The sequence below is a fragment of the Thamnophis sirtalis genome, unplaced genomic scaffold (genome assembly GCF_051295495.1).
Source record: "Thamnophis sirtalis isolate CommonGarterSnake01/CBP01778 unplaced genomic scaffold, rThaSir2_p1.2 scaffold_1, whole genome shotgun sequence".
Classification (NCBI taxonomy): domain Eukaryota; kingdom Metazoa; phylum Chordata; class Lepidosauria; order Squamata; family Natricidae; genus Thamnophis; species Thamnophis sirtalis.
In genome coordinates, this window is record NW_028261381.1 from 112,121,592 (window position 1) to 112,142,595 (window position 21,004).

Consider the following 21,004-nt stretch of genomic DNA (forward strand, 5'->3'; position numbering starts at 1 on the left):
CTGATATGATACTAATTGGATAAGAACTGGCTTTTAGACCAGAACTAAATCCATACTCACATCTAGTGGTAAGTAAGGCTTACTGAAATTATGAATAAGGTCTTAAAATCTAGAATTTATAATACTCTCCTTCTCCCTTATTCTTTAACAGGGATCACACTACAAAGACTTTTTCTAAATTTAAAGTTCATTTTTATTGGCTATAGATTTGTTTCAATTTGTCCAAAACGTACCTTGAAACAATATTTACCTGGAGATTTCAATTATACAATTGCTATTTAGATGAAATCTTTATCATTTGGCAGAGCAATGAGTAGTGGCAGATTAAGGCTCACTGGTGCCCTCAGCACTGACGAATCTTGGTGCCCCCCTCCTTTATACATACTGTACAAACGAAGCCAAACTTCCTTGGGTTTTTCTCTTTCTCAACTTTTTGGTGCCAACTTTGGTCCTGGTGCCCTAAGCATGTGCTTTGTCTGCTGAATGGTTAATACACCACTGGCAATGAGTATTTACATATCCAGTCTTCCAACCACAGTCGATTTGGTGAGAAGGGCGGCTGTATATTTCTGATTAATAAATATAAATAAATAAAAATGAAAATAAAACATCTCTTAGGTTTTGAAAAGAAAATGCTCTACCATTAGGGTACCTTTTCGAAACAACAAAGGACTTGGAGCAAAAGATGTCCTTGAAAGGCAGGGAAAGGAACTTTACAATGAGTTAAATGTAGAAAAGAGAGGTTTTACTAAATTTACAGAGAGAGAGAGGGAGTGGGAGAGTGCTACACTATATATTACAGGCTATATACAGCAGTACAGAAATCCTAGTTTAGTATGGTTGCTGGGTCACATGGTCACCAAGTGAGCCATGTGACTGAGAAAGAGGGATGCTAGGAAAATAGCCTCATTGGATAAAGTTCTCTGGTTCAGTGTCCTCTGTGTGAACCGTTTTCCCCACCCACCCATCCACTGGCTTGCAGGGTGCAGAGATTGCTTAAACAAGCTATCTGTTCCTGAGCTACTTCACCCCCCCCCCCAAAAAAAAGGGTTAGTGGCAAGTTAACAACACTCTGTGACTTTAATTACTTGATTAGAACTTCCCCCCAGCTCCCAGCAGTTACCTGAAACTGACCAGATCTTAATCAGTTTCACACTGAAGGCTGTGCACTAAATGCACTAATTGGTCTGAAAATGAATTGTTTACAGGTAGTTCTCAACTTACGGCGGCAATTGGAATCAGAACATTTTGTCCTATTGTAGGAAGTTATCACCAGAAGAATGAAATATCCTAGGAAATACTGAAAAGGCAGAATATTTCTCTGGATGTAAAAAGAAACAAACATGTTTTAAAAGACAGAATAACTGCCTGTAGCTTCCTGCCCACCCCCACTTTGTCAATGGGCCATTAAGAAGGCCAAGCTAGTTCCTTTATATAATAAAGACTTCTCCACTTCAACTCCAGGGGAATGGGATTAAGGAACTTTACCCAACTTACCACGTGGCATCTGAGAACTCAACCAAACCTGGATTCAAAACACAGCCTAGAGAGTTGCCCCTGCATGGCCCCATGGGAGTCTGACAACCAATCAGAATACATTTCTTACACAGGAACAGGAAACAAGAGAGGTGGGACTGAACAGGTTATAAAAAGCCTAGCAAGCCCCTCCCTCAGTTCTTCTCTTCTTCTCCACCAACATTGAAGCATGTGATCACCTTTTCTGTTCAGGACTCAAGCCATGTGTTTGTGTCCACCAATAAACCATCTTTCCAAGCAGCCTCCATGTCTCCAGTGTCTTTTTCCCCACTTGAAGCAGAACCCAGAAGGACATTTCTTTCATCACTTTGTTAAATGAATCATCACGACTATGCCCACGTTTACAATCTTTTTTACTGCAGTGGCTAAGTAAATCTGACTTCTCCCATAGACTTCGCTTGTGACAAGCCAGCTGAGAATGTTGTAAATGGTGATTAGATTTCCCTTCATAAATACATGCCAGCTGCCAAGCACACAAATTGGGATCCCACAACCATGAGGATATTGCAACAAGTAGTAACTGAAAGGACTGGTCATAGGTCTTTTTTCCCCCAGTGCCATTGCAATTTGGAATGGTCACTAAATGAAAAAAGGTCATAAGTGAAAGACTACCTGAATTACCTTTATTATTTATTACCATTGTATTTGTGAATGGTTGCTATCTAAGCCTGTTGCTAAGCGAGAACGTTCTGTATTAATATTCTCTAGTCTTAGTGCATGCAAAGGTTCATGATAACGAAGTGCAAATGTACAAAAAACCTGCAGCTCCAAGCATAAGAGATAAGTACTTTTGTGATAAATACACTGTTTGCAAAATGTACTTACCAATTTAGCAGTTCTATGAATTCTAGTGACACTAGGACCTCCACTTTAAGGGGACATTTTACCACTGCTTCTGAAAGACTTATCTATGCTATCCAGTATCTGGGTGAGTTATTCATGTTAGCATAACATCCAAGGCCAGTAGAAGACACAAAGGTAAGCCCTGGAATTGCATTAAACAATCTGATTTTTAAAAAAGAAAAGGGAATAAAACTTCCTCAGTAAAGGATTATCTAGTGTAGGGGAATATGGGAATAAAATTGTGGAACTGGAGTTGGTACATATAGCTTAAATATATGTGTTGTACCACCTATGTTGGCATCTATGTTGTATCAGAAGAATTGCATATAAAAGTATTGCTCTGAATATGGTTGTTTTGGCCTAAATATGCTATTCATTTTCTAGTAGCATTATCAGGAGCTTGGGGAGATAATCATATTTTGTCATGTGTTCATAGAAGGGATCATAACGGGGGTGGGTTTCAACCGGTTCGCGGCGGTCCCCGCGAACCAGTTGGTCGGCGAACCCGGAAGTAAGTAACTTCCAGGAACAGCGAAGGGCCCACCCGCCCGCCCGCGCTCCTTACCCGGTTTTGATGAGTTCTGCGCTTCCACGCATGCGCAGGACGCATACAGTGCCTGCGCGATCCTCCAGGAGCAGCTGGAGCATCAATAGCAGTAATAGCAGTAGACTTATATACCGCTTCATAGGCCTTTCAGGCCTCTCTAAGCGGTTTACAGAGAGTCAGCATATTGCCCCCAACAATCTGGGTCCTCATTTTACCCACCTTGGAAGGATGGAAGGCTGAGTCAACCCTGAGCCGGTGAGATTTGAACCGCTGACCTGCTGATCTAGCAGTAGCCTGCAGTGCTGCATTTAACCACTGCGCCACCTTGGCTCTACACAGATGCTAGTACGCATGCGTGCACTGCACGCGTGCACGAGGACGCCGCCGGCCCCGTTCCAACCGAACCGGTTGGAACGGGGCGAGAAACCCACCCCTGGATCATAAGCTCCTAACCCCTCCATGTTGATGCCATTGTAAATACATGCTAATCTTCCTGGAAGAAAGGGACAGATACACAGATGGTGAGCTCTTCAGCCCAATGCTTGCTGGGCTTTGAGAGCGAGAAAAAGCAGCAGTTCCAGAGATGTGTGTCAAAAACGGCAGGATGGCATACAAAACAACAAAGCAATTTCATCCAAGCACTCTGTATCACAGAGTTGTTTCATAATAGCGTAGAACAAAGGTGTCAAACTCGATTTCATTGAGGGCCACATCAGGATTGTGTTTGACCTTGGGCGGCTTGGGTGGCATGGCTAGGATGGGCGTGGGCAGCTCAACATCACTCATGTTGGTGGCACCTGTGGTAGCCCAAGCACTCGGCCAGCGAAAACTGGCTCCTGAGCTCCGTTTTCGGCTGCAGCGGCCTCCTGCAATCCTCAGTCAACAAAAACACAGCTCAGGAAATCCGCAGGTGGTCCTCCCGAGCTGTTTTCTCTGGCAGACGCACTGCAGGCCGATTTGTCACTGTTTTCAGGACAGCCCCACAGGCCACATCTAAGCACCCGGTGGGCCACATCTGGGTCCCAAGCCTTGAGTTTGACACCCCTGGCAGAGAAGGTAACCACCACTGAACTCAATAAGATGCACTGTTAGCATTAGTTTTCAGCAGAGATTATTAAACATATACTTGCAACCACATGTTTTAAAAGCTCAACAGATGCCAAGATCATATAAAGATCTGTATGCTGTGACATGCCCACAAAAATGCAAACAACATTTTTACATCTTGCCTATGCATGAGGCTCCTATACAATCTCCCATCCAAAACTGAAATTGGTGGTATCATCTGCTCTCAAACCAGTTCCCAAAATAGTTCAGTGGAATGAAGTGGGACAGTACTTTAAGATTCCATGTAAAGCAGCCTAGCAAAGATCAATTTATATTTAGCAGCTTAAAGTGCAGCGCTAGTAATTTCTTTGGACAAACAGGCCACATCTGCTGATTGACTTAAATTCTATGAAAGCATTCAGAAGCTGAGCATGCTTCTGCATGTGAAAGAAGCTAGTTATTTCTTCTACTTGGGATTTGGTTGCTGTGAATGGAATCCAGAAGCTGCGTTTCTAGGGAGAAAAAAATCTTGCCCTGGGCGGATCCACATGCATATTACAGTCTTATAAAACTTTAAATAAAGGGAAATGTGGAAGAGTGAACTTACCATGTGGAGTGAGCAAGGCATTTCTATACATCTTGGGATCCAGAGTTTTGGGGCTACCTGAGGAGGAGGAGTAAAACAGCCCCACCCTTTCCTTAATTGGAGACCTCATTATATTAAAAAAAAAAAGAACTGAAAGCCAGTGTGTATGTGAATGTGTGTGACATGATTGCCAGTAGTGGGTTTTTAACCCTATGTAAAGGTAAAGGTTCCCCTCACACATATGTGCTAGTCGTTCCCAACTCTAGGAGGCGATGCTCATCTCCGTTTCAAAGCTGAAGAGCCAGCACTGTCCGAAGATGTCATGTGGCCGGCATGACTAAGCGCTGAAGGCACACAGAGTGCTGTTTCCTTCTCACCAAAGTGTTCCCTATTTTTCTACTTGAATTTTTACTGCTAGGTTGGCAGAAGCTGGGACAAGTAACGGGAGCTCACTCAGTTATGTGACACTAGGGATTCGAACCGCCAAACTGCTGACCTTTCTGATTGAAAAACTCAGCATCTTAGCCTGTTTGGGTTTTTTATCTTAAAATTTAATGAAATTTATGTTTTCTATATGTTATATTGTTATGTATTGATTGACACAGCTGCATACTGCAAACAAAATCAGTATGTCTATGATACACATAGAATACTAAATTTGTTTTGCAGTCCGCAGAGTGCTAAAATTTAGTTGCAAGGTCAGTATTATAGCAGCTACCTTATTGACTGACACATCTTCCTTCTCCTAAGTGTCACTTGCACTTGACTCTCCCATTGTTTATCATCTGATTGGAGGGCAGAACACCTTCATTCCTCACCAACATGCAGTACCAGGCAGTTCTGTGAGATTTGTTTTTGAGGTTTTTTTTCCCTGTTGTTATTTTTAAATAAATAACTCAAGGTGGCAACCACATCTAATACGCTTTCCTTATTCTATTTTCCCTATAACAACAATCCTCTGAGATGAGCTGGGCTGAGAGTGTTTGACTGCTCAAAGTCACCCAACTGGCTTTCATTCCTAAATTGAGACTAGAACTCATAGTTTCAAGATTTCTAGTTACTGCATATTGTGATGGGCAGGGCTCAACTAGAAGACCCTGCTCCTTCCCATCCCCATTCTTCGGCCAATCTACTGAAGAAAAGTATACCCACTCGCTCCATTCACCAACTGGGAAGCCCAGACTTGTGATGGCAAGAAGTAATCCTCAACTTTACAGATAGTCCTCAACATGATTGGTTGCTTAACAATCATTTGAAGTTATGACATATTAAAAAAAAGTTATTTATATGACCCATAATCATGACAATGGTAAGTCAGTTATAATAAAGTTATGACTGATATACCACCCCCAGGGTCACATGAATGCATTTTAGGTACTTGAAAACTAGCTTTCATTTATGACCAATTGCTCAACTATTTTTGACCTCATGTTCAGTCATGAGGTTGTATTTCGTGACTTCTTTTGTTGTTTTGTAGCAAAAATCACAGTTGGATAAGTCAGATTCAGATATGATTCACTAAGTAACTGCAGTGCCTCACTGAATATCCATTAACACAGTCATAAAAAATCAAGTCTGGTCACATTGTGACTCAGCTTACAACTGCACACATTTATGATCAAACTTCCAAGCTCAATTGTGGTTGCCAGTTGAGGTCTATCTGTAGATTGCCTTTTTTTGGTGTATGTGCTTGCATGCTTTCAAGTTCCAATTTAGTTAATACATAGATATATAGTAATATAATCCCTAACAATGAAGATTGAAGTGAAGAGTTGTTGAAGGAAAAAAAAATAAAAACATGATATATTTTATTATTTAAAAATGAATGGCTACAGGAATTTAAAGGCTGGCTAAAAAAAAGACAATGCTAATGAAAAGAACAGCTACCGTGTGTTGTAAAATTTTACTTAAGAATGCAAATAAGTCAATGTCATTAACTCACAAAACTACTGTAAAATGTTAAGAAATTTTTTTGAAGCTTTCACATCTTTCACAACTTTCTTAACAAAGAAGACAACTCCAGAAAGTTAAAAAGTTGCAAAGGCTGAAGTCCTAGTTGCAGATTATTTTTCAGAACATCATGTGCCTTTTGCACAAGTGAATCATCTTCAAGTGGCACTCCCAGATATTGCCAAATCTTAAATATGGAAAGATCAAAGCTTTCACATACCAGACGGCTTGACAACAGGTGTGTCAAATTAACTAGGAAGTCAGCAGAGACCTGAGAAAAGAGAAGATTTCAACACAAAGGCAAGGACTTCAGCAGCAGGAGAAAACAGTCAATTCTTGGAGCTGTAGGACCGCTGAGCAGCAGAACTGAAAAACAGGGAGAGGAAAATAGCCTGATCCCCCCCTCCCAAAAAAAAACAAAAAAACAAAACAAAACAAGCCTGCAAACTAAGCTCATTGCATGCAGCAGCCCAGGTTCAGAGGGGCTCCAGGAATAGAGGACTGGATATTGGTGGAGCTTGGATTGGGGAGGGAGGAAGGAAGAAAAAGTCCATTTACGCCTATAAAGAAGTGAAAAAAAATAGGACTTCATGTTCAAATGGATTGAGATTGGATACAAGAGCTGTAGAATCTGAGGAAGAGGTGAAGATTTAGGAAACCAAGGCTTAAGAAATAGGATTAAAAAATTCCCACAAGACTATACACATAAGTATAAAAACATATAAATAGAACATAGAGATGGAAATTTAAGAAATACTGGTAAGCTTATAGTAATAGGAAAATAATAGAATAAGACAGAAAACTAATATTGTGCAATAAAAGTTTTGTATGGGGGAAAACAAATGCAGGCTTCATATTTGTGTTCTGTATCATATTGAGAAAAAGCCTAACAGTGAACAAATGAAGAAGTAGCTAGCATTTATTCCTATTTCTCAAAATAGAATCATACAAAACATAATGTTTCAAATATATTTTATTATGCAGAATATATTTAGCAACATCTTATACCACTTTTACATGATTGTAATAGCTACTGGTACAAATATCTTTGCTATGTATATATAGAATACTATATGAGGAGATATGTATATCTGATCTCTACAATGAGAATGATGGTTATATGTCCTGAAAATCTTTCCTTAGGTAAGTTCGCCTGAATAAGCAGGTATGTTCTGAAAGAAGAGGCATTTGTTGTGAAAACCTGTTTTGGACACTTCTAAAATATGGCCCTTTTAATACTGAAATGGCAATTATGCTTCTCTGCTCTGCAAACAGAAAGTTACTTTTTGGCAACAGAGTGAGTGAGTGAGTTTACTTATGATGTTCCAAACTCTCTCCAGTTGGAATCCAGTTTCCCTTCTATTTAAGTAATTATTTTCCATATGAAATAGTAATTGCTCAGCAAAATAAAGCCTGAATTGGTTTCCTTACTGTGATACTGTCTCGCCATTCCCTTTCAGTTTATCATTGTTCAGGTTTCTTTTTGTACATAATGGGAGGATGATTCTCACAATGTTTATGGGAATTCTACAGTCCGACACACCAGCTAAAAGAAGGCTAGAGTTCATTAATTCATAAATCTCTTTATCACATATAAAAATACAATTATGCTTTATGAAGCAGAATCTTTCTGTGGCAGATGTCTAGCTATTATAATTACTCTCATTCATATTTCTTCTTTCGAAGAACTTCTTGGCAGAATTAATGTGTAAAATTGCTAAACAGAATCCACCAAGAAACAGAACAGTGCATCAATTAAAATGTAAGCAGATAATCTACTCCAAAAGTGTTATAAAAGCAAGAAAATCATTGCACGGATGTGCAAAATAATAAATGTTTAATACAGAACTGAAAAATCCCGGAGAAGGCCAATTTCCCCAAGAAATTGTTTTTGCAAATAATATCAAAAAGTTTTCATCCATAAACAACATTTTGAATGTGAATCAATTAAATTATACAAACAGTAGTTATTGTGTCACATTTGAGGTTCGGTCTACTTCAAAAAATACTTTAAAAAACCCATGCTAAATTGTTCAGAGTATTATTTTTCAATTTTTCACCTGCATCTCTGAATAGCAATAACACTTAGACTTCTATACTGCTTCACAGTGCTTTACAGCCCTCTCTAAGCGGTTTACACAGTCAGCATATCTGAAGTTTCGCTTTCATTTGATACGAAGTTCCCAGTTATTGCCGATGTTTAAGGAAAGTTTTTGAAGGGTCAGCACAGAATTTCTGCTATCATATGTGAAAGCCACTGTCTTGTCTTCTTTTCCATCTAAATTGCAATTAAAAAAATAGACATAACTTTTATTTAAAGTAAGCCATGCATATTAATGTTGGCGTATATCTACCCAAAAAAACGAAGTTGTAATCAGGCTTTCTGTTCTGAAGCAAATGCTTCCAAAGTGAGCACTTGTTAGGACTATCTTCTGTTCTCCACTTTGGAGAATGGTCTTGTGGTCTTTTGAGATATGTTGGTGAGATATGGGCAAGTTCAGGACTTACTAATATCCAAGCATTTCTTCCAACCTGCTCTGCAAAGTAACTCAAACATCTACTTCTAATGGATGAAGAAAAGAAGTTCAGCTGCTCCAACAATAAAAGTAGCAGCATAAGCAGTACTGGCACTTCTTGTGATATTAATCTGTCATTGCTGCTATATAAACTGCATTAGCTCCAGTTGACTTCTGGAAGCAATTCAAGATGTTGTACATTACCTATCAATTAAATGTTGTCATCTTGTCTTTAGGAAACAACCTTGTTGAGTGGAACTTATTGAAGAAGAATTTTGTTACTGAAAACCAAATGCACGTTATTCTGTGCAGAAGTTCCATCTAATGCAGGAATTGTCATCTAGTGAAACCCAGGAAATAGCTACTTTCTGGAATATCAAACCCCACAAGATTTAGTTGGCCTCAACTCTGCTCACCTTTAGAAAGCCTTGAAGGGCTAGCATCAGTGTGCCTGCAGTGTTGATGAATTGTGTCTTTGGCAACTACTTTGTATTTTGAGTGAGTGTGAAATTTATTTTTGTATTGTTTCTACTTTATATTTTTAAAAATCTTTGTCAGCCACTCAGAGTCATATTTAAGAGAAGAGTGACCATGTAAAACAATAAATAGATCTAGTTTCTTCCAATGAGAGAAACACAATGCTTCAAATGCCCTAGAGTCTAGAGTGGAAACAAACAAATAAGTTGGAAATTGGATTGTTTCTTTCTCTTACCAAACATGGTTGTTGTCACAACAGAAGGCTCCTTTTTTATTCCCAAAATCAGTATCTGTTGAACTGTACAGTTTGTCTGGAATAGTCCTTCTTCACTAGCGCATCTAAACAAAGATAGTGTTTTAATTATTAAAATGCCGACTTCTTTTGGCAATGTTCCGTAGGGAATATAGTACCTTCCCTTCTAAATAGCAGCAGGAAAAAAATTGAGAAGGTTTGTTAACTTGTCAAAATTTAGTAGACATTGGTGTTGCTTTGGAGCTGCCAAGAGAATCTCCAACATGGTGTACAAACCCAAATTTTATATGCTTGGGAGGAAGAAGAAACAGGTACAAGTACGTCCCTGAAAGAGAACCTGGCTGGAAGACAAGATGAAGAGGATTTTCGGGTTCTTCAACAGGCTGGATTCATACACCATAGTTGAAATGGTTTGTATGATTTGCAGTGAGTATGAGGTGTATACCAGCCAATTACAGATAGTTCTCCATTTACAATAGTTTGTTTAGTGACCAAAGTTACAACGGCACTGAAAAAAGTGACATGACCATTTTCCACACCTACAACTGTTGCAGCATCCCCATGGTCACATGATAAAAATTCAGGCGCTTGGCAACTGACTCATATTAATGACAATTGCACTGTTCCAGGATCATAGGATCACGGTTTGTGACCTTCTGACTAGCAAAGTCAATTGGGAAGCCAAATTCACTTAACAACCATGTTACTAACTTAACAACTGCAACGATTCATTTAACAACTGTGGCAAGAAAGGTGATAAAATGGGGCAAAATTCGCTTAACAAATGTCATACTTAGCCACACAAATGTTGGGCTGAATTGGGGTTGTACGTCGAGGACTACCTGTATAACATAGAAAACCAAGCACAGTAAAAGAAACCATCATTCAAAAGAGGTGAAAGAAAGTAACCCTAACCATTCATTTTTGGGACAAGGAACTGAAAGTTGCAGTTTGCTGGTCTTGAAATTGATGAGCAATGCAAATGTAAGAGCCTAAGATGACCAATACTTCCTGTTTCTTCCTTCCATATTTAGAATATACTTACCTGGAGGAGAGAACATTCTCATGGAAGCTGAACTTTCTGAGCAGGAACTGTTTCTCATGGAGATAATGGAATGAGTGGCCATCATCCAGGTATAATTTACCTGTTGCACATCCCTATACATCGGGAAAAAAACACAGAACTATAATTTGGTTGTTTTGCCCAGCTGCACATCTGGGCAAGACAAGCAAGCAAGCAAGCCACTTTATATATGATTCTCCACAACAAAATCCACTCTGCTTTACTTTCCTATCATGTTAGATGAAAAGCAAGTTATTGCTAATTAAAGAAATGAAAACCAAAATCACATTGACATTGGAGAATGAGAGATCAGTACTGAAAATTGATACTTATTCATTTTAAATAACTTTATATACATTTACAATTAACTATAAATAAATAGTGCATACAAAAATTGTTATAGAGGACCTTATAATCTAGGGCAGCACGGAGTTCATATGGAACATCTACCATCCATTCTGTGGATTTTCCTACAGAAATCTTTAGCGGTATAATAGTCCCACCACGTTGAAAGACAGGAATCTACAAAAATAAAATAAATAGTGGCTGGATTCACACATTGAACTAAAACAATGCTTCTTTAATCATAGCTTATTAAATTAACCATCACTAGCTGAGTTTTCACAGGACTCTAAGCCATAAATCAAATCACAATGTTTCAGTTCATAAAATATACAAAGCCAAAATATTGTATCAACCCAGCCAGTAAATACGTACAATAAAATACTATATGGACAAAGGAAGTAGATAATGAAATACTTTTTTGTAGTTAGCTCCTGCTTAGCATATACTATTTGATTTAGAACATTGGTAGTTACACATTTTAGATTTAAATCTTTATACATTCTACATTTAAATCAACAGAGTTCACTAAATTAGAATTATCTCAAACTCTTAACAGAACTGCAGTTGTAATTAAATTACAATGAAGATAAAGCTTTTTCTAAAAAAAAATCTTAAAACAAGCACATACATTCTTCAATGTTACTGGGATCTTCAATGTGCCATGACCATCCAGATGTCTAAATTTTCGGAAGTCATACCAGATCTGTCAAATAATAAAAAGGTAAACAAATGTACAGGAATTAGATTTTAAATACAGAAATTCCACACAAATCCTTGTAGAAAATCAAATCAATAAATAATCCATCAATCTTAACCAACACAGAAGTAGCAAACAACACATAAATAGCATAAGTTGAGAGTAGTAAGTTTTCACTAAGACAGCTATAATCAATGAATCTACCATTTTATATTTTTCTCAAAAACTGATGCACATTTATTCAACTCAATACTCCCACTCAACAATTTAATCAATTAAATTGTTTTCTATAGTGTTATATGGAAAGGAAGTTATTGCTAATTAAAGAAAAGCATTGTCTGAGGAATCACAATTCTGTATCTATATCGCCAAGATTATTCTAGAGAAAATATATAGGTCCATAAATAATTTAGTTAATATGTTATCCAGAAATTTATTTTTATTTATCAAATTTCTATACCACCCATCTCATTATCTAAGTAACTTGGTAAGTTTACAGATTAGAATCATATAAAAATAGTTAATAAGACAGAATTAAAAACAGAGTTAAAAATAAACTCAAAAAAAGCAGAGGGAGTGCCCTTAAGCCACCAACCACCCCTAGGATTGGATACCATTCATTATGCTAGTTGGCAGAGAGACTTTAATGCTCTTTCAGAAGGCTGGAAGAGTGGGAACCAACCTCACCTCTGGGGGCAAGAGTGAGAGCAATGACAGAGAAGCCCTTTTTCCTAGGCCAGTGATGGCTAACCTTTTCCAGACCAAGTGCCCAAAGCGTGCACGTGTGTGTGAACTCTCAAAATGCAATGTTCGCACACGCCCTGCCCCACCACATGCACACACGGCCCACCGCACGTCCCCCACCCCCTGCACAGCCCTGCGTGCACGGCAGAGACTGAAGACCAGCTGGCTGGTGAGGGATGCCCTCAGGCTGCCATTCAGGGGGGAACCTGTCAATCACCCTGCCCGCTCGGCCATGCTTACATGCCACCAATGCTGCCACGTTGATGTTGATTCTCTGATGGCGGCGGAGCCTGTAGCTGCATGTGGCTCTGCAAGGCTTCCCTCATTACTCTGCAGAGTAACTCTTCTACTCGAGTGCAGCTGCCTACTCTGATGTAACTCCTCTGCTTGGATGCGGCTAACCAGGAAGGAGGCTATGATGACACTGAGTGGGGGTGTGGCTGAGGGTGTGGGTCATGGTGATTGGTGATGGTGGTTGGGTGTCATCTGGGTGGAGTTGTGGGTGGAGCTGGGTGGGGTAACGGTATATATATGAGTGATGGTGTTAACTTGGTTAGAACTGACTTGGATTTGCTTACCTTTGTATAATTGTCATTTAGTGCTCGTTATCATGTAGTCTCTTAGATAGAGATAAAAGTTTTTCACCAAACAAACTGACTCTCTGTATTCAAGTGAATGCTGGAATGTGACAGTGCACAGATACACAGTAGAACTGAACTTGGACGACAGCTCACGTCCTCACAGAGAGGGCGCTGTGTGCCACCTCTGCACACGTGCCATAGGTTCACCAACACGGTCCTAAGCCATGTCAGTCAAAATAATTTAACTGATGGGATCCATACCATAGCCTCCCTGCCTGACCTAGAAATAGATAATACAGGATGTTCCTGAAGGCACATTAGTTCATATAACTCTACTTTTCACTCTTATTGACTTTTAAAAAAATTATGGCCAAGTACTGCATATATTTCCTGACAAAAAAAAATGTTTGCATGAGGTTATTAAAATAATAGTACAAGCTGCTATTTGTACACTGATAAATTTAATTATCTTAATAGAAAAGCCTAGCTAATCAAGTTTAGTCCAGATATTAATGAAAAAATTGTGTGTGTGTGTGTGTGTGTTTGGGAGGAGGGAATTAATTCTATTTGTCTTACCTCTTGTGGGCCTGGCAGAAAGACATTGATTGCACTGATTCTTGGAGCAGTGACTGGATGTACCAATAACGCACTTCCTAAATTAAAAATATAAAAAATGTACTGTTACACTTTTCTTCTCCTATAACTAGAAGAATTTTAAATACTTGTTTATAAATGTGATCTATATTTCTAAGGAAGACCTTTATATTCAGGTCTGTGTTCATCACTGAATGTCTTGTGCTACTTGATTAACTCTGCCACCCAAGGAGACTGGTTGTAAGTATCACAGAAAAATAAACAAACCCCTATATTTATAATGCAGAATATGCTGAAATAGCAATGTCTCAGTTAACGCAGAGGAGCCTTTATCAATACAACAATATGCATCTCCTTCAATTCCTATAAAAGTGTCTATATAAATTGGAATAATAAACAAATTAGGAAAAATTAATAAATGGGGTACATAATGCTGCAACTTCTGAATAAATAGTAGACATTATGGATAATTTAAATTTACCAAGCATGTATTCATCTTCAATGCCAAAAGTTTCTAATTCCTTTGGAAATTCCACCCAGAGAGGCCTATGAAAAACAAAGGCATTTTACTATTCATATAAATGCTAAGGAGCGTAATTTTCTTTCCTATACTACATCTATTTATAGCTTCTTAAGTTCATGCTTTGGATGTGGGCATTAAAGTTGCTGTTTTAACTATTTGAAATATCTGTGTGTGTGTGTGTGTGTCAGTGGTCAACTGGTATGGTGCAATGGGTCCAGGCACCCACGTGCATGCGCACAGCATGTGCATGTGTACCTACTGCCTGTGAAGCTCCAAATGCTCACTGAGTGTTGTGCAGGCGCTGTACATGCCGCGCAAGTGCACAAATGCCCCGATCAGCTCAAATAGTGGTAAGGAGAGCGGGTGGGCGGGCCCTCCGGAGCACCGTACCAGAATGGTACCTGGTGGTCCCAGCAGGCACTGGTACACTTGTACTGGGGTGTACCGGTCGTATCCCACCACTGGTGTGTGTGTGTATCTATATATTTATATCTATAGTTTCATTCTCAGTGGAAACTGAACACATAGAACAAATGCTGTGTTTTCAGTTTAAAAGATGCACTGATCAACAATGAGAACAGCTGAACAACAACCCTTTGAATAGATTGGGTTGGGAGAGTTTGACAGCTCAGTCATCCAGCGAGCTTCCTTGGCTGAGGTGGACTAGAAACAACTTCTTCTTGCTCCTGGGCCACAGCTTAATCACCACTATAACACAGAAGTTGTAATAATTATAATTGTAATATTATAATGTACATGTGGTATAAAGAGGAAGTTATTAAATGTATAAGATATTTTATCAACTTTATTCACATATTTAAACAAATCAAATTTAGCTTTGGTCCTAACTTTTCCCCTGACTTTTCTTGGTTCAACCGATTTTTTTAGAATTTGGTCCCTGGTATGCCAGTCAAAAAGGGATGCGGTGGCTCAGTGGCTACGACGCTGAGCTTGTCGATCACAAAGGTCATCAGTTCGAATCCCTAGCGCTGCATAACAGAGTGAGCACCCGTTATTTGTCCCAGCTTCTGCCAACCTAGCAGCTCAAAAGCATGAAAAAATGCAAGTAGAAAAATAGGAACCACCTTTGGTGGGAAAGTAACAGCATTCCATGTGCCTTCAGCGTTTAGTCATGCTGGCCACATGACTACGGAGATGTCTTGGGACAATGCTGGCTCTTTACTTTTGAAACAGAGATGAGCACCGAGCACATATGTGCAAGGGGAAACCTTTACCTTTACCCTTACCTATGCCAGTCAAAGACCAAGAAAATACACCAGTCCCCACAAAGCTAATTTACAATAGTACCAAGAGCATTAAATGGAAACTTGATTTAAAAATCATTTGCTACCATTTCATATAGCAAAACTCTTGGGAAGCTGTATATATAGAGAGTAAGAAAGATGACCTTGATGGACATATTCAAACTCAGTTGCCAAAGCAACAAGGGATAAAACATTAAATCCAGAACATTCAGAACACACTGAAAGGCAACTCGGATACCCTCCAAACTATAAGTCAGAGGAAGTAGTATAACACAATCAGACTTGCAAAACTGGTGTCAGCGCTACTAGATAGACCAGGCCAAGAAATCATCACCACAGATAAGCACCAAAGCTATATTTATTGAGATTAAGGTAAGATCTTGAAAGTCTGACTAGGAATTGTATTCCAAACCTCATTTAGTCCTAGAAAGAGTTTCAAGGTAACCTACCATTGACCTGTTTTTTACCAGCTCATGATACATAGATGGTGTCCTAAAAGATCACAGCTAAAGTAGTGAACTAGCATCTATGCTAGCCCTGCATTTCAATACATATTTCATTAACATTTTATGTGTTGCCATAAACTGTTACAAATATTCTGGCATAAAGCAGAAATTAAACCTTTTCAATGACTGGCTTACCTCATAACTGGTTCAGCCATGCTGTGTGCCTGATAAAACAGCGTATAAAGATAAGGAAGCAGGGAGTAGCGCTCCTTAATAGCTTCTCTGATGATCTTTGTGTACTTCTCCCCAAATAGCCAGGGCTCACGACGTTTGGATTTCAAAATGGCGTGGCCTCTGAAGAAAGGCTGCAAAGCCCCAGCCTGATACCATCGAACCAGTAATTCTGGTTTTGGATTTCCAATAAAACCACCTACATCCGCTGGACATCAAAAAAAGACTATCAGAAATTGGTGAGAAATTCAAACTTCTTGGATTGCCCACATTTATTAACAGAGTTATATGCTATGTTCTAAGACCAAACAAAGTAATTTTCAGAAAAATGTATAAATGTTTTAATTAAAAACAAGCAACTTTTGAAATGTCTCAGTCTCTTAAGACTTTAGAAGCTTCACTTACTACTTTTTAATTTGTTTTATTGGAACGTAGTACACTTTCTGCAAGACGAAAGGAGGCCATTTGTCCAGTTAAAGGGAGTTGATAAAGAAATATATATATCTTACCTCCACAGAAAGAAATTCCTGCAATGCTGATTGTCAGCAACATTGGAATGGAGATTTTCAAGTAACTCCAATCTGCTCTATTGTCTCCAGTCCACACTGCACCTGCAGATCACAGGACAAAATGTTAACCCTACCTGTATTTAGCTGTAAAGCCAATTGAATTGAATGGGCTTTACTTCCCAATATATATCATACTTTATGTCACTACAGGTATATATTGTTGGCCTCACAATGTTAATTATTAAGTGGAAATCGTATTGCCATGAAAATTATGTATTATCATGGATCCACACAATTGCAAAAGCCTAAGTTACTTACAACACTGTTTCTAATTTAAGAAGAGCTGTATTCCACAGTTTTTTATGGTTTGATTTTTAACACATATTCCATGAAATGTGATATGATTTTCCATGTCTTTAAGCCTGTAAGTATACTTGGAAAATAGTTAAGCAGAGGCATCTTTGTGTGTCTAGTGACAAAAGCAGTGTTATGCTAATATGACACAAATTCTACTGCTTTTGTATGTGTGACACGGCACAAATAAGATGCAACTGTGGAATTTGCACTCCGTAAGATCCTATAGATCTTGTAGTCTTGATAACTAAGTGATTTTTCACTGTCTTAAAAATCTGGCCACCTTAAAAGTTTGAAATTTGCTCTCCCATTATTTTTTATAATTTTCATTATTTACTTCTTATTTATTTAATTCGTGTATTAATTTCATCTCACATAGAGATAACTCTAGGCAGCTTGTAATAATTAAGGTCCAGAATAGAGAATATTTTTATTTTAAGAAAATCATTTGCCATGTAAAAAGAGACTAAAGTACAACAGCAAAGCATTTGTTATATTCTCCATCTGTCGGCATGTCAGGTGCTTTGCATGTCTTCCCATTTCAAATTCAACATGTTATAATGTCTCGCAGAGCATGACTGTCACGACTGTGGGGACAGAGAATGCATGATTTGTTTACAATGATTTTTTTTTTAAAGTGGTTTTAAAAAATGAAGTTCACCAATACCCTTCCGAAATAAGCAAACAGAATGGTATGGATCTCATTTGGACTCAAGCCAGCAGATGAAATAAATTTGTATTTCAGTTTAACGGCCTAAATTGTTCTAAATCTGATTAATTCCCTAGAGGTCATCTGGTTTAACTGTGGATCAGAGTTGGATTAAAGGGAATATGTGCACAAATACTTACATCTCTTTTACTTTCAAACATACACAATCGTTCAAATCATCGAGTAGCCTAGAAATGTTTAAATCCAGACAAGGGCAATACCAGAGAAAAATCAGTCTTCCTCGATACTTACCATACTTCTGTGATCCAGCAAAGAAAGAGCGGGTAAGAACAAAGGGTCTCTCCAGTCCTCCACTTCGTTTCACCAGCCCTTCTGCGGTTGCCATTTGCTAAATATATATATATATATATATTATTACCACTATTGAATAGACTAGACTAGACTAGACTAGACTAGACTAGACTTCTTTATTGGCCAACTGTGATTGGACACACAAGGAATTTGTCTTTGGTGCATATGCTCTCAGAGTACATAAAAAGACAAGATATATTGTTGTTATTATATTAGATATCCCATTTTTACTTTGAACAACTCAGGGTGGTTTATTTTCCTCACAATTGTCCCAAAGGTTCTTGTTCAAAAGGCAATTAGACTTTCTTTGTTTTTTTCCTTAAAGGCATTTTGCTTCTCATCCAAGAAGCTTCTTCAGCTCAGAACTGAAAAAGCTCCTTGGGTGAGAAGCAAAACATCTTCAAGGAAAAGCAAAGACGGTCCAGTTGCTTGTTTGAAAAACCACTTTTGGGACAACCATGACCTAGATGATTGAGAATCTCCATGGACATTTTCCTCACAACTGTGAGGTGGGTTGGGGTGAGAGACTATGACTGACCCAAAGTCACCCAGCTGGTTTTCACACCCATTCTTAAAGGGGGACTAGAACTCACAGTCTCCTGTATCTTATTCAGGACTGTAATCACTATGCAGAACAGTAATGGTAAGCAAAACATTTTTAGCAAATGTTGCAATGGGATTGGAATTATACAAAAGTGAGGGCCCAGAATGATAAAGTGATAAAATACAGCAAAACTTATTGAACACAGAAGTGACATATCTTAGGAATAGAAAGAAAGGAAAGAATGACATTATATATAATAAAGAAATGTACTTTGCAATGTTTTGGAATAAAATATGATATTGTGCAATATACTTTGCTGAAGTTTGTTTTTAAGTAACATTAACAGCTACAAAGATTTTAAAATAATTTATTATTGTACAAAGATTTAAAACAAATTATTATTGCGGTTATAATGGCACTGGTTTTTTTATTAATGAATTTATAATCCACTTTGATTAAGATAAAATGCAGGATAAGCAGCAACAGGCAATGCCATAATAAGAACTACCAGTATTATAATTGTTAATTCAGTTGCAATTGTCCTACCTGGTAAAAGCCATAGAGGTTATGAACATCTCGATGTTCCCATTTGCCATAATGAATAGCGTCTTTTGACATGCTTTGTTCTACCCCTTTGAAGACTGAAGGCTCATTCATATCATTCCAGATAAAAACAATTTCAGAAGAACTCTGTAGGCCAACATTTAAGTTTCTTTAATGTATTAGTTAAGTACAAGAACTGTATTTAAATACTGATACTAATTTATTTTGTTTTGTGCTTTGAAAGGTGTGCTTTTTTTTCTTTTCCTTTGTCTCCTAGACTGTCCCTTGTGCCTGAGATCCAACTGAGCGGAGATATGAACAGTAGTGGGATTCAAATAATTTAACAACCAATTGTGATTTCCTAGTGATTTCTTCCAACAGTCAGTTCACCAAACTGCTCAGAAAGTTAACAATTGGTTCTCCCGAAGTGGTGCGAACTGGCTGAATCCCACCACTGGATATGAAGATTTCCTTCTTGGGAGTTCTTCAGAACGAGGATATCTCACATAACTTCTCAATTCAAATAGATGTTAAACCAAATAAAGTATTTAAGATGGTGTACATTCCTCTTATTTCCAACTTTATCTCTTAATGGAATTTGCATGAGCTGAAATGTCTCTAGATATTTTACACAGAGATGACTATGCAAAAGACGTCCTACTTTAGTCCATCATTTTATATTCTGAATGGATTTTATTTATAATTGCCAAAGCTATTTAGATTTTGACTTTTTCCATATTTCCAAAATTAAGCAACCAAGGTTGTATAGAAATCACATTAATAGATAGTACTATTCTGTGTACTGACCATATCATTATAAAACACAAACCTTGTACGTTTTGAAGTCAAATTGATCTGCATACCAGTGTCGGACTTCAGGATTGGTAAAATCCAGGTATGATGAGCGACCTACAGATGTTAGGATTGTATTATATTTGCAGGAAGAAAAAGCAAAACTGGCTTTTTCGTGTGTGTCATATCCCATTACAGTAATAGAAAATATTAATGTTCAAGCCAATGTAATGATACATGAGACAGATACCTATTACTGTCATTTCTGGTTCTGACAAATGTTAAGATACAAATAAGAAGAGAGGCAGAAATAGAGAGAAACCTGTCAATTGTTAAGATAAGGAACTTACCAGTTGATTTCAAATAGGTCAATTACAATTAACAAGAAAATCTATTTTGATCTACCTCCTATGTGCTTCTTCAAAGTGATTTATAAAGTGAAGAGTTTATTACCTGGCCAGCAGATGCCCTCAAAATCTTCACCTTTATGATCTTTTACAAAGAATCCTTTCGCTTTTGCTTGTGAGTACATGGTATAAAGAGGATCAATCTTAACATGAGGGTCCACAATGACAACCAGCTGCCAACATGAGAGATAATAACACAGCCTTATTGTTGACTGAATAATATGTTGCAAGGTTGTTTAGATTAGCCTTCCATAATCTGATATTCTCTTCTAGATGCTTTGGATTCATAATTTCCAGAATCCCCAATTAAACTGGTTTTCAGCAAATTAAAGCAGATGAAAAAGCATATGTAAGAAGCCAAAAAACTTCCCAAGTTAGCTGGGGAAAAATAGAGAATGCTTTAGACCAGTGACGTGCAGTGAGTTTTATGGCTGGTGAGGCAGCTTTTTAGACTTGTGGACTTCAACTCCCAGAATTCCACAGCCAGGCATGCTCAGTTCCGATTTAAAGTGACAGCATTTTTCCCCCTTGCAAAATAAGTTTTCCCATTCTTTTTCTTCTCCCTCCCCCTCCTTCCTCCCTCCCTCCCC

General features: G+C 38.1%; 1 protein-coding gene across 3 annotated transcripts in view; it reads right to left on the minus strand.

Moving 5' to 3' along the window:
- Nucleotides 1-7,479: 7,479 nt before the first annotated feature.
- Nucleotides 7,480-21,004, minus strand: part of GANC (glucosidase alpha, neutral C) — a 28,291-nt gene continuing 14,766 nt past the window's right edge. For all 3 annotated transcript variants that reach the window (XM_087722144.1, XM_014064994.2, XM_087722145.1), the window contains 13 exons: nt 20,461-20,587; nt 20,045-20,124; nt 19,219-19,362; nt 18,069-18,165; nt 16,754-16,855; nt 16,209-16,452; nt 14,261-14,325; nt 13,762-13,838; nt 11,792-11,866; nt 11,227-11,340; nt 10,801-10,913; nt 9,738-9,841; nt 7,480-8,787 (listed from right to left, as the gene is read on the minus strand). In XM_087722144.1, the coding sequence (XP_087578270.1) occupies nt 8,675-8,787; nt 9,738-9,841; nt 10,801-10,913; nt 11,227-11,340; nt 11,792-11,866; nt 13,762-13,838; nt 14,261-14,325; nt 16,209-16,452; nt 16,754-16,855; nt 18,069-18,165; nt 19,219-19,362; nt 20,045-20,124; nt 20,461-20,587 (1,455 nt within the window). In that variant the 3' untranslated portion in view covers nt 7,480-8,674. The remainder of the gene's footprint in view (nt 8,788-9,737; nt 9,842-10,800; nt 10,914-11,226; nt 11,341-11,791; nt 11,867-13,761; nt 13,839-14,260; nt 14,326-16,208; nt 16,453-16,753; nt 16,856-18,068; nt 18,166-19,218; nt 19,363-20,044; nt 20,125-20,460; nt 20,588-21,004) is intronic.